General features: G+C 42.1%; 1 protein-coding gene across 1 annotated transcript; it reads left to right on the top strand.

Annotated features, from left to right (window-relative positions):
• The first annotated feature begins 219 nt into the window (after window positions 1–219).
• iqgap3 (IQ motif containing GTPase activating protein 3) lies at window positions 220–13,147 on the top strand. Its single transcript, XM_028979095.1, has 38 exons — window positions 220–420; window positions 634–721; window positions 851–1,007; window positions 1,146–1,223; window positions 1,444–1,520; window positions 1,607–1,674; window positions 1,755–1,868; window positions 2,040–2,218; window positions 2,306–2,387; window positions 2,646–2,809; window positions 3,166–3,253; window positions 3,377–3,540; window positions 3,709–3,869; window positions 3,941–4,056; window positions 4,134–4,297; window positions 5,040–5,130; window positions 5,432–5,599; window positions 5,833–5,975; window positions 6,244–6,414; window positions 6,536–6,619; window positions 6,704–6,775; window positions 6,898–6,967; window positions 7,167–7,375; window positions 7,596–7,748; window positions 7,850–8,013; window positions 8,240–8,464; window positions 8,965–9,105; window positions 9,190–9,274; window positions 9,374–9,606; window positions 9,694–9,826; window positions 9,938–10,040; window positions 10,123–10,270; window positions 10,348–10,435; window positions 10,546–10,758; window positions 10,924–11,090; window positions 11,782–11,907; window positions 11,979–12,087; window positions 12,217–13,147. Exons 1-38 carry the CDS (start codon window positions 387–389, stop codon window positions 12,328–12,330), a joined length of 4,944 nt encoding a protein of 1,647 aa, XP_028834928.1. The 5' UTR covers window positions 220–386; the 3' UTR covers window positions 12,331–13,147.
• Window positions 13,148–13,436: the final 289 nt, after the last annotated feature.

Below are 13,436 nucleotides of genomic sequence, written 5' to 3'. Positions count from 1 at the left end.
CGATAACCATATAGACATATACAAGTTGATAGACGCACACGGTTACAGAATTAAATCCTCCAAACACTTAAATGTGTCTTTTCCCCAAAAGACTACAAGTACATCAGTACCTCTGTGCAGACGACCTGTCAATCGCGTCAGCCAATCAGCGTCGAGGACTGTTATCCAATCACGTGGCGGCGGGACATTCAAACTGGAGAGAAGCGTAAACAGCGACCGTCTGTGTTCTGACCGCCTCTCAGTAACAGTTACGGCTGTACCATAAAACTTGCGGTTCTTCTTTATCACGAATGTCGGTCTGCTTTATATCGAAATAAGGCTTGATACTTTTTCACGTTTCGATTTAAGTTTCGTTCAGCCACTCGGAAACTGCGAGCGAAGGGAAAATGGGAGAGTCTGGTGGACAAACACGTTCAGGGTGTAAGTAATTAAAACTCGTCATATTCATGTTTTAAGTTAAACGGCAACCTGTTCAAATGGATAAAATAGGTTTTGCTCTCTTACAAAACAATAGGTTTGAGGCTAGCTTGTGTCATACATTTCTTCAGCAGCAAGGTTAATGTTGAAATCTACAAATCTCGGTGACTCTTTTCTTTTACGCTTATAATAAAACGATGTATTGCTTTCATGCAGACGAGCGTTTGACTGCAGAGGAAATGGACGAGCAGCGCATCCAGAACATCGCCTACCAGTACCTGTGTCGGCTGGAAGAGGCCAAGAGGTCTGTGAGCACCTCACTACGAAACGTCCCAGTTAAAAGCTGTTTGACTGACTGACTCATGTAAATCTGTGCACCGTTCCATGCGTTTTACACTTTACCAGCTTGGTAAACTTTCCAATGACCTTCTAGGTGGATGGAGGCCTGTCTTAATGAGGAGCTGCCCGCTGTCACAGAGCTGGAGGAGAGCCTGAGGAATGGCGTACTGCTGGCAAAGCTGGGGAACTGCTTTGCCCCTAAAATAGTCCCTCTGAAGAAAATCTATGACCTGGATCAGGAACGTTACAAGGTGAGAAGGCAAAGATTTTTACCTAAAGTGAGAACTGTTTCAACAGTGTCTAAATGATGGATCCATATGTCATGTCGCACCCACCACACGTGGTTCTGAAGGCCGTGTGTAAATTGGTACTATTTTACATCCCAACAGGTGGCAGGGATACAGTTCCGGCACACTGATAACATCAACTTCTGGCGGAATGCCATGGTGGAGATTGGTCTGCCAACGGTAAGCCGTAATGAGTGATAACATTTAATATGCATTTTTAATAGCTTTTTGTGGATTCTCTGAAAATTTAAACGCTCTAAGAGGTCTCATTCACAAACAACTCTTTGCAAAATGGATCAGATTGTTCAGGAGATTTCTTTTAATTAGTCCCGTAGCATTCACCCATTTATAATGTAAACATGCATTCACACATTCTCTTTATAAATTTGATTTATTTTAGATCTTTCACCCAGAGACAACCGATATCTATGATAAGAAGAACATGCCACGAGCAGTATACTGTATCCATGCCTTAAGGTAAGAATTTGTTGATTGAGAGAAGCATAACGGAACCTAAATCAAACTGAGTTTAAAGCCCCCGGCCGTCCTCCCTTCCTTTGCAGCTTGTACCTGTTCCGTCTGGGTCTGGCACCTCAGATCCATGATTTGTATGGCAAGGTCAAGTTTACAGGTACAGACCTGCCCTACGTCATTTCTGTGCATTCGGGTCCGTGGTGAAGGACTGCTGTCTAACTGTTGCTTCTCTCTCAGAGGAGGAGATAAATAACATGAAACTGGAACTTGACAAATATGGCATTCAGATGCCTTCTTTCAGCAAGATTGGAGGGATATTGGCTAATGAATTATCAGTGGATGAAGCAGCAGGTAGTATCTTTTACTAGTTATTTTAGCAGTTGTTATAGTCATACCTTCCCATATGATGACCAAATTCTGGAAGTTCTCTGCATTTCAAATGGTTATCCAATTAATTAATGGTGAAAATAGAAATGTCAGCTATGAGTTAAGAATGGTGATCGCTGACTGTGTGCTCTTTAGTCCATGCTGCAGTCATTGCCATCAATGAAGCTGTGGAGCAGGGCTGTGTGCAGAACACCGCTTGGGCCCTGAGGAACCCCAACGCCATGCTGACCGAGCTGCAGGAGCGCCTCATGGCCATTTATCAGGAAATGCTGCGGCAGGCACGTTCCGACAAGGCAGCTGATGCGTACAATAAGGTATAAAATGCTGTTTGCTTTATTAGATTTAATTTGAATACACCTTTTTATATGAGTATGCAATATAAAACTGTCATCTATGTTCAGCGCAATGGTTCTGTGGAAAAGGACATTTATGAAGAATACCTTACACAACGTGAAATTCAGGACAACATTAACAGGGTGAACGGTGAGTATGATTATAAAATGAGTAAAAACATTTTTACTTGTATAGTGTTTTGAATATGATTCTAAAATTGACACTCCTGGGAATGTAACCCCACACATGGGGTGATCTATCCCTACCATTGAGTAGGATAACTAAGTACATTCACCCTTGAAACTCTAACGAATTAGAAAGTCTGCGTTGATGGACCTTATGGTGGAAGGGTCTGTATACTGTTTTCTTGTTGTTATGGAATAAATGGAGGTCTTTGTGTGCCATCAGTTCGTGCAGCAGTGGAGCAGGTAGACGAAGCCCTGGAGTGTGGGGACGCTCTGACACTCCTCTCAGCTCTGCAGACCCACTGTTTGGCACTCAGGGGTGTGCTCCGAGACAACAGCTCTTTGTACTTGGAGCAACTAGCCAGTGACCGAGAGCAGAAGGCACTGGTGAGATATTCCTAAAAAAAAAAAAAAAAAACTAAAATCTTTATTCAATATCTATTTAATTGCACAACAGGATTGGGGCAGAAGTTAATGTGGCCTCACACCTAGATTTCTTTGCTTCTGTGAAACAGCAGGTATCTTCAGATCTTTTGGAATCTGGCTTTAGGATCCAAAATCTTGCATAGTTTTAACCAGGTAGTCAGTCCGAGCATGTCACGACCGAAATACCTTCACGCTTTGCCCAAAAATAAGGTGAAGCTGAAAGAAAAAAATGCTTTAAGACACTTGTGCACGTCATACTTAATATTTCTATTCTAACCTGAACACTTAAAGCCATGTGATCGTATGACCTGTCTCAGGACATCGGTTCTGTGGAGCCACTGGACTGTGATGAACTGCAGGAGGGGATCAGTTTGGCCAATGAAGAGGCTCAGCGTTCACACACGCGTAGGTTTCACACCCCCTGCAAAAGCAAAGACCCATCAATTTCTCAGACCTAATTACATCAACCACCATACTGGTTCATTCTGCATCATTATAAGAGGTGTGTGTTTGTTGGGGGGGGTGTAGGACAACAGGCTGTCTGTAAAATAAACGAGGCCCTGCGGCATGGAGAACCCCGGCAGACTGTTCGTGCTTTGATGAACCCAGAAGCCCAGCTACCAGATGTGTACCCGTTTGCGGCGGAGCTGTACCAGAGAGAGTTGAGCCAACTGCAGGAGCAGTGCCCTGGGGTATGGCTCACCTCTCCGGTTCTTTGAGTCTCGCTGAAGTTCACGTTTCTGTTATCAGCTGTGCTTTAACAATGATTGCCCACATCCATACATCGAGCCCAGAGACAGTCCCAAGGTTCCAGCTGCACTGCTATTGGACATTACTAAATTACTGATCCATATTCTTAGGGGGCGCTACAGCAAGAGGAGCTGTTTGTTGCAGTGGAGATGCTGTCTGCTGTGGCCCTGATCAACCAGGCAGTGGAGGCCAAAGATATGGGAGCATTCTGTGCCACAGTCCTCAGCCCCACTGCTGGACTTGCAGACATTGACGACAGTCTAATGCAAAGGTGAAGCGCAGTTTTTAACGAAACGCGGGCCAGTCACAAAACACAGAAACAGCCATAGTGCTTTTCTTCAGGTATTTCGAAGAACTCTGTCACATGAAAAAGAGAGCAGGACGAGCCTTGCTGACCTGGAATAACCTTCAAGGGGGTCTGAACTCTGTCAATGCCGCAGCCCAGGAGGAACATGACCGTAAGTAAACAACAACTCCACTCAACGAAACCCTTTTATTTGCTCGCTGGCTCGTCAACTCGTGTCTTCGTTTGCAGAGATCCTCACTATTGGGCTAATCAACCAGGCACTCTGCCGCAAGGATCCACAGAAAACGCTGGCTGCTCTTCTTCTGCCCTCTAGTGGCTTGGAGGAAATAAATCCTCCAAATGCCAGGCATTATCATGAGGTTCTCACTCATCTGAAACAGCGCAAAGCAGAGGTACAGGGCTACAAAGGACTGTCGCCCATTTGTGGTCAAATGCATTTTATTTATTTATAAGGTCCCCTGATATTAAGTTTTTTTTTCTTTTCTTCTATATAGATCTAATTGGCCCCCTAATACTGATCTGAAGTCTCTTTCCGAAATTAAGCCTTTGAGCGGAATCACAACCACTTTTACCCAGTCACACAATGAGATTTCCCCAGGACGCACGGTTTCAGTGTGTGTAGCTTTAAATGTTGATGAGGAAATGTCGTGACGTATAGAAGTCGAGGGGGCATTTGCAGAAATGACATCAACACCATTCACAAACCACACTGTTTGGTGCAAACACAAAGTTGTGTTCGTTCTTACAGAAAAAATAAAATTAACCCACTGGTTCTTTGGTCTCGAATGACTGAACGTGCTTTGCATGTTTGGAAGCCACGATGGTCAGTAAGGAAAATGTTTTAGGGGAGGGGTGGGAAATTCTCTTGGTGGAAAAAGCATTAGAAATGGGAGGTAACCTTTCCCCTTATGACATTTACAGCATTTATCAGACGACATAAGTGGATAAATTCCAGATCTGTCAGTCTGAGCTGCCGTTCTCTGAAAGGTGAAACAGAATGGCCAAAGCACTCTTTATAAATATCACAATTTCTAGCCACTGCAGAACAATAGATAGGCTAGGGTAACATGTACATTTCACAAGATTTTGAGTATTTGTTGGTGGTTTATATATAAAAACTTTCATCTAATTCAGTTGAGCCGAGACCCAGCGGCAGAGTTGTGGTTGGAGGACATTCAGAGTGGAGTCAAGATGGCCAATCAGGACACACAGCGAGCCCTGAAGAGTACGTAGTTTTTCTTTTAGAAACATTCACCTGATTTTGCATCAGGTGAACAGGCCACAACTTATATTTTGCTTTCATGAATGTTAAAATTAGTTTCATCCAGTTTTAAAACTATTTTAACTAAATCGCAGAATGTTGTGCAAATGATTGGCTGTTAAAATAATATATACTAATAATAATGTCTGTATTTATCATTTTGCTGGATTTGTTTCACCCCATGATATTTAAAATGAGCACCATACATCATGCTGTACTAAGCTTCAGTCATTACTCCACAGTCATACATAACTGTTTTTGCCAGTGTGCCTGGGCCTCGCTGCAGTCAATCAGGCTGTGAAGGAGGGCAAAGCGGCACAGACTCTGCGCGTCCTGCGCCTGCCAGAGGTGGCCCTCAGATGTGTAATGGCTGAATGTGCCGGTGATTACCAAACCGAGCTTATGAATCTGCACCGAGCTAAAGCAATGGGAGGTCAGTCTACCTTTACATTTCAAAAGCTGTTCATTTTTCATTTTCTTATGCAGTCTTTTTCTATTTTATTTGGTTGTTAGGGATATTGAATAAGTCAGTCTGTGTGTGTGCGTGTGTTTTTATTTATTTATTTTTAAAATTATATATGTGTGTGTGTATATACATTGGTAAACATGCACATTATATAATTTCTGTAAAATAATGTGCATGTTTACCAATTCTGATCTGAACAGGTGATAACAGAAGCCCCTGGCTCCGAACCAAGACCCCGGATGGCAGCTCCTATTACTTCCACCTGCATAAGCTGGAGGGCACATGGGAGAGACCAGAGGGTTTTGTGCAGAACAGCACATTCCTGGCTCATGAGGAGATACAGGTAACCTTGCAACAGCCTTCACAATAGCCATGGATACATTAGCAGATTGTCATGGACATGTGTTTTACAGCAAAAAAAAAATTGTTTTGAATGTTCTATCAATGTGTGGAAAGTTCAAATTCAGAAAGTAAAAACAATCACCATGATTATTACAGACATATTTTTTTATTTATAAATAATGGTGCTAATTTTTTTATCTTTATTGCCTTTTCAGTAGATCATAAACATAAAAAAAAAATTCTGAATGATGTGTTGGTGCCCCCTGCAGGCAGTGGTGAACAGTGTGACATCGGCACACAGCAGAGAGGTGCAATGGAGGGCCAGAGAGTTTCTGGTGCTGCAGCTACAGGCCAGAGCTCGTGGTTATCTCTTTAGACAGACGTTTTGGGCTCGGCTCCATTACTTCAACACTCAGCTTCCAGCCATCATTACCATCCAGGTGAGCTCACCACCATAGTCCCACCTCAGTCAGTCACCCACATTAAACAAGGCCGAATGTCTGTCACTTGAACAGTTCAATACTTTTTAGTATACTGAAATTATTACACTTTTTAATTTAGTCACACTGGAGGCGAGTCAGACAGCAAAGGGCCTACAGACATCGATTGGAGTTTCTCTACAAGAACTGGAGGACAATTGTCAAGGTAAGTGAAGTGATCTGGTGTAATCAGGCGTCCACTTTTCTGATTTTATCCAGTTGTGATTACAATTTTCTCACACATCCTCAGATCCAAGCCACAGTGAAGATGTGGTTAACCCGCCAGAGGTATCTTGCTCGGCTTAAATATTTCACAAGACATGTAAGTGTGTCATCTGTGAAACTGGCTTTAGCCACTTATGTAATATGAAGAACTAAATTGCTGTATTTTTTTTTTTTTTTTTAATCATGTTCACCTCATAAAATAAGACATTCTTTCTGCAGGTCGATGCCATTGTGAAAATTCAGGCCTTTTTTAGGGCAAACAAGGCACGAGAAGAGTATAGGATGTTGGGTATGTTATAATTGGCTATACTGCAACATTTTCTGTATAACCTGAAATTCGCTGCTAGCTCTAGGTTTGTTGTAATATGGTCAGTCCAAAGAATGATTAAAAAAAAGTGTAATATATAATTTTTTGTTTTACTTACCTCAATTCTTAAGGTCTTTGCCTCTTTTTTTCCCTTCCGTCCCATTGTCTGATTGCTCTATAGTACATTCAGCTACGCCCCCTCTGTCGGTGGTGCGAAAGTTCGCACACCTGTTAGAGATGGGAGACAATGATATCCGACTCGAGGGGGAACTGCTGCGTCTGCGAGAGGAGGTGGTACGCACCATACGTTCAAACCAGCAACTGGAGGCTGACCTGGACCTAATGGACCTGAAGATTGGCCTGCTGGTTCGAAACAGAGTCACACTGCAGGTGTGTCTTCTGTTCTAAATCCATAGTGGGACTTCTACAATATATGAAATAATGGCTTAAATCATGAAGCGCTTTATTTATTTGATCAACACTTGTCTGGTGAAAAGACAAGGTTTTCACTGAAGTGCATCCTGGACTTTACTAAAATAATTATGAGAGACCTTTTATTAGTGTTTTTGATTACTGACTGCACTGCTTTTCATCTGTTTTCTGAGCACAGGAGGTCGTATCACACTGCAAAAAACTGACTAAGAAGAACAAGGAGCAACTGTCTGATATGATGGACTTGGACAAACACAAGGGGCTGAAGTCTCTGAGTAAAGAGAAGAGGGAAAAGTTAGAGGCCTACCAACATCTTTTCTACCTGTTGCAGGTGAGTGCAGGAGTTTTAATAAATGTAATGATTTATGGACCAGCATTGCAACTGTCCATTCAACCTGGTTGAATTATGTCTGCAAATGTTTCCCTCTTCAGACACAGCCCCTTTACTTGGCCCAGCTCATCTTCCTCATGCCTCAGAACAAGTCTACCAGCTTTATGGAGACTGTTATTTTCACCCTGTTCAACTATGGTTCAGACTGCAGGGAGGCTTATCTTCTGCTGCAGCTCTTCACCAAAGCGTTGTGCTATGAAATCAAGTGAGTTTATGCTGTAAGGTTTTCAGATTTTAGAGAATTTGCATTTAAAGCAATAAAACTGTAAAAATCAGATGGAACAAAGCACACTGGGGATCATAAAGTGGTTAAACTGAAAAATTGATCCAATGGTAACATATCAGTGGTTGATGCTACACTGTAATAACTGATATAACCGTACAACTAAAGATATAAAACCATGTACTGTGCATACTCTATTTTAACTCAGGGTGAAAGTGGACCAGCCTCAGGATGTTGTGACTGGGAACCCTACTGTCATTAAGATGCTGGTGAGTTTCTACCGTCATGCCCGTGGACAGAATGCACTCAAGGACATCTTGGGTCCTGCGATACGCGAAGTTCTGCAGGATCGGTCCCTCAGCATCCGCACAGACCCAGTGGAGATCTACAAGAGCTGGATCAACCAGACCGAATCTCAGACTGGCCACAAGAGGTCAGTAAAGAACACATCCACATATTTCTTAACAGCAATATATGAGCTTCTTAAGAGCTACGTACATCAGCGCTTGTACCAAGGGGGAGTAGAAAACAAGTGCCTTGTCTTGCAGACTGTGACTAGCTCTGTGAATTCCAACAGTGTACTGTCATAGGATGCCACCTAGGGTTCCAGTAGTGAAATTTAAATATTCGACGGACAAAGTGAAAGCCGTAGGGTGTAGCTGAAAAACAACTGAAGTGGTATGCAGTGTAAAATCATAGACTGCTCATGCTGAGGCACACAGTGTGCAGAAGTCACAAAAAGCCTATGGGTTAAGAATGGGATGTCATTACGTGTGTAAAGTCATGTGTCCCAATACAATACATGTGCATTATTAGGCATTATTGTACATGACTACAGCATTGCAAATACGCCATCAAGCAGAACTTCATTTATTGATTTAATTCATTCCATTTCTTGCTATAATGCTGTATTAACTGTATCCTGTATCTCAGCACCCTTCCGTATGAGGTGAGTGCAGAGCAGGCCCTCAGCCACCCCGAGGTACAGCAGCGCCTGAACATCGCCATCACCAACCTAAAGAACCTAACTGACCGTATGCTCAACGCAATCACCAGCAACCTCCACAAACTGCCGTAAGTAATCTGTGATATTTTTTTTCAGGCACTTCTTTGTGTGTGAATTTACCTGTCTTGGAATTTTCTCTTTTCTTTATTTAGCTATGGCCTGCGCTACACTGCAAAGGTTCTAAGGGATGCGCTACATGAAAAGTTCCCTCAGGCCACCGAAAATGATCTATACAAAGTTAATAACAGCACTGTCTTATATTTATATTTCTTTTAAACAAAAATTCAGTGTCCAATTCAATACTGAATTTTTGTTATCTTTACATCCTTTTCCCAGATTGTCGGGAACCTTGTGTACTACCGGTACATGAATCCAGCTGTGGTGGCTCCAGATGGCTTTGATGTTGTGGAGTTCTCTGCAGGCTCTGCCCTGCTGCCAGACCAGCGCCGGACCCTTGGGTCTATTGCCAGAATCCTGCAGCACAGTGCTGCCCTCAAACACTTTCACGGCGACAGCACCCACCTGCGTGCTCTCAATGACTACATCACCCTGACTCACGGCAAATTCAGGTCCGCGCCACGTCGGTGTGTTGAAGTCAACGCTGAATCCAAGCCTGGTAAAGAAATCAATTAACTTTGTTTTTCCTTTACCCACAGGAAGTTCCTGAGGGCTGCTTGTGATGTGCCAGAGCCGGGGGAGCGCTTCAATATTGATGAATACTCCGAAATGGTCATCGTCAACAAGCCTGTCATCTACATTTCCATCAATGAACTCCTCAACACTCACAAGGTCTCTTTAACTACATCTCCTTTTTACTGTTGCTGTGCTGGTGTATTACAAAAATGTTTATGAGTAAATATTGTGATTTTAAAAAAAAAAAAAAAAAAAATTTATACACAGCTTCTTCTGGAGCACCAAGATGCCTTATGCACAGATCCATCAGATCCTCTCCCAGAGCTGCTGAGGGACCTGGGGAAAGTTCCCTCCATTCAGGCTATTGTTGGTAGGTAAACAAATTACATTTAGCAAATGTTAATTTAGATTAGGATTCATAATTTAATCCTGCCCCTCTTATGCGTCAACAGGAGAAGGTGTGGTGAATTCTGGAGATCCTAATATTGAGCAAACCTTGGTCCAGTACAGCAAGATGGAGGTGTCCTTGACGCTTACCAGCAAGTTTGATGTTTTCAAAAGTTCAGATGACCGCCCAGATGCAAGAGGAATTCTACTGAGGTAGGTCTTCTGGGATCAGTGATGTGATGACGTTTTGTATTTCAGAGTAAAGAAGTGTACTCTTCGCTTATTTCCAGCACAAAACAACTCATCATTGACGTGATCCGAACACAACCTGGAGAGACGCTGAGTGAGGTGCTCAGATCCTCTGTCTCCCAAGATCAGGTATGCTGATCGTGCGCGTGTGTGGCTTGATTTTATAATCCCAAATGACAGTATTGCCATATTGCCTGTAATGGCCAATGCTGCAGCATTCATGCTAACTGTGCTTCCAGGAGCTGCAGCATGGCTGGATGATGCACCGCAGGGCCCAGCGAGATGCCCGCACCCCTGAGAAGATGAAGAGGAACCAGTCCCTTATTGCTGATGGTAACCTTTCTTTGGAGGAAAAGAAGAGAAAGATCCAGCGGAGCCTGAGAAGACTGGAAGCCTTGGGCGTGCTCAGTCCCCCAGACTCCGAGACGCAGATCCTGCAGCTCATTGCCAAGGTACACCGCTGCATGCCCAGAGCAACCTCCAGTACATCTAAAAAAAAAAAGCTCCACATACAGCCACTTTCAGCAATTCCACATGGATTCCTGGTATATTATAATATATATTATTGGTTGAAATGTAGGTATTGTCATCTGTTGAAGTATCACTTCCTTCTGTAGGACATCCGGCACCAGCGTCTCTATAGGCAGCGCCGGCAAGCAGAACTGGTGAAACTCAGGCAGACTCTGCACAGCCTGCATTGTAAAAGTGCTTTTCACAGCGAGCAGGTGGACTACTACAGCCAGTACATCACAACCTGTCTGCAAAACTTAACAGCCAACAATGGGTAAGAATGTGCTTTTATCTGACGTCATAAGATGTAATTGTTTCCATACATTTAATATTCAATATGATAATGAATATGTTATGATGAAGAATGCTGTTTCTATATGTCACTCCAACTGAAAAGTACCTTAATGTTCATCAAAGCACAATATTAATTGTCCATTAAAGATTTGGGCAAGAATCATTCCTGTCAGGCAACCATGATATTTTTTTTTTGTTAAGCTTTTGGAGCTCTGTGAGGATTTTCATGTGTTTCTTTTATTTGTCATGTGCATAGTTATAGCAATACAACATGGGAAAAAAATAAAGCTTTTATTTTATATGTTCAAAGAGAACATAACACACCAACATCATTCGGTAGTGGCTACATACTCTGCCGAAGTGCATCGATTGCACAATGTAACATTACAGTTGACAACGTTGAACATTCAGATGGTGGGGCTGGGAGGTATGAGGTGTGGTGGCAAGTCCTGCTTCAGCATCCTTATGGCCTGAGGATAAAAACTGAGATGAGAATTTCCTTTAGTCCAGTCCCCTTGTTCCCATGAAATTAGAAAAGCGGGGAGTAAATTGGTGGGCTATTGGGTGTGTGAAGGTGGGATTTAATAAATGCACAATAACTGGTGGTGGAGGAGTGTAAAAAGAGAAGGTCCCTGAAGGTGCCTTGTGGCACATTGTCTCTTGTGTTTTAGTAAGGCCAATGGGAAAAAAGCAGCAGATAAGGCAAAGAAGAACAAGCAGCTGATCCTTACCTACACCGCTGCTCGCCTGTATGAAAAGGGAGTCTTGCTGGAAATTGAAGATCTGCCAATGACACAGTATGACCAAAAAAGATCTTGATTTTTCCTTTCAGTGTTCTGAATCCTAATCAACTTTTGTGTCTGTCAAGGTTCAAGAATGTCATATTTGACATTGTTCCCAGTGAGGAGGGTGGGACATTCCTAGTGAAAGCCCGTTTCATGGGTGTTGACATGGAGCGCTTTCCCCTAAAATATCAGGTGAGTTTCCAGTGGTTTGGAGTGCGAAAGTGTAAGTGCCATAATTCCAGCATGTATCATTATGACCTTGCAGAGTTTAAAGTTGTATGTGAATATGAAGATACATATGCATGCGTTTTGCTCTTCTAGGACTTGTTGCAGCTGCAGTATGAGGGAGTGGCGGTGATGAAGATGTTTGACAAAGCCAAAGTCAACGTCAATCTGCTCATCTTCCTACTCAACAAAAAGTTCTTTAAAAAGTGAGTTGTGTTCATGCAACCATTGAAAATAATATTTTGTGCTCAGAAACACCTAATATTTGAATTAATCATATCGCATAAATCTGAATCTCTATATCAATAAATTAGTACAAATTACTTGTTGCACAAAAAATTGCTTAATTGCCAGAAAACATTTGGAGTAGCTGCAGAAGTATGGGTCCTCTGTCATTGTCATTCATTAGGATTTGGCAGTTTGTGTGTGTGTCTGCCTGTCTGTTTTAAATTTACTACAGTGATACTTGTGTATTAATATATATATATCCAATATAATGGATAAAATATCATATGTAAACCTTTATGCATATCACCAGTAGTTTTAGTATGGAATTCAATGAGGGATACATTTTACTTGTTAAATTGTTTGGTTTATGCTGATGTTTTCAGTCTTTTTGTGTTGACACTCCATTTTAAAACTCTGTGCAGCACTTTGTGAATTATTTATGGCATGGTCTTAAATAGAACACTCCTCCCTACTCATATTATGCTTACAATCAGATGTAATGGCGAGCTGCTCATATTTTAGAGTATGGCATTTCACATGGCACGCATGTTAACGAAGCAAGCTTGGAGGCTATTCAGCTATAACTCCTAGAAAAAGAAAGGGGCACTACTACTTTAGCCTGCTTGAAGACCTTAGCCAGCGTTTATATTGTCTATGTGCACCATTGTGCAATCCATGGTTCTGTCTTTAATACTGACTGGTGGAGTGGCCCTGAGAAGGTTGTTAACAGCAGCTGTAGCTGCTTTCACTTTGCCTTTTTACACGCCCCTTTGTAAATATTTTCTGTCCACTACCTGTACTTTCCTCTTACTGTATCTAATTTTCTTTATTTATCCTTTTTTTTCCAGTTTAAATTCCTGTGTATAAAATGTCACGTTAAAAGTAAAAACTTTTGTTTTTAAGTGTCTCCTGAAGTGGCTAAATAAAAACTAATATCCACTAAGCTGGACTTGAAATAGTTGTTGTCCTTCTACAGTTAGACTAATTTAAGTGTGTGTGTGTGTGGTTTTTCCATTATTGATCATGTCATTTCAATAATTTTACCATACTAGTTGCATTGTACAGTAACTATTCACACATGCATCTAA

The sequence above is a fragment of the Denticeps clupeoides genome, chromosome 5 (genome assembly GCF_900700375.1).
Source record: "Denticeps clupeoides chromosome 5, fDenClu1.1, whole genome shotgun sequence".
NCBI lineage: Eukaryota > Metazoa > Chordata > Actinopteri > Clupeiformes > Denticipitidae > Denticeps > Denticeps clupeoides.
Note: the sequence above shows the minus strand (reverse complement) of the source record. Positions and strands in the feature narration are given on the sequence as shown.

What these genes read in the sequence shown, in the direction of transcription:
- iqgap3 (XM_028979095.1), top strand. Translation starts at nt 387, where the DNA reads ATGGGAGAGTCTGGTGGACAAACACGTTCAGGGT. An exon ending in GACGACAGTCTAATGCAAAG is followed by an intron (nt 3,870 to 3,940) that starts GTGAAGCGCAGT and finishes GCTTTTCTTCAG; the next exon opens with GTATTTCGAAGAACTCTGTC. An exon ending in GCGTTGTGCTATGAAATCAA is followed by an intron (nt 8,014 to 8,239) that starts GTGAGTTTATGC and finishes ATTTTAACTCAG; the next exon opens with GGTGAAAGTGGACCAGCCTC.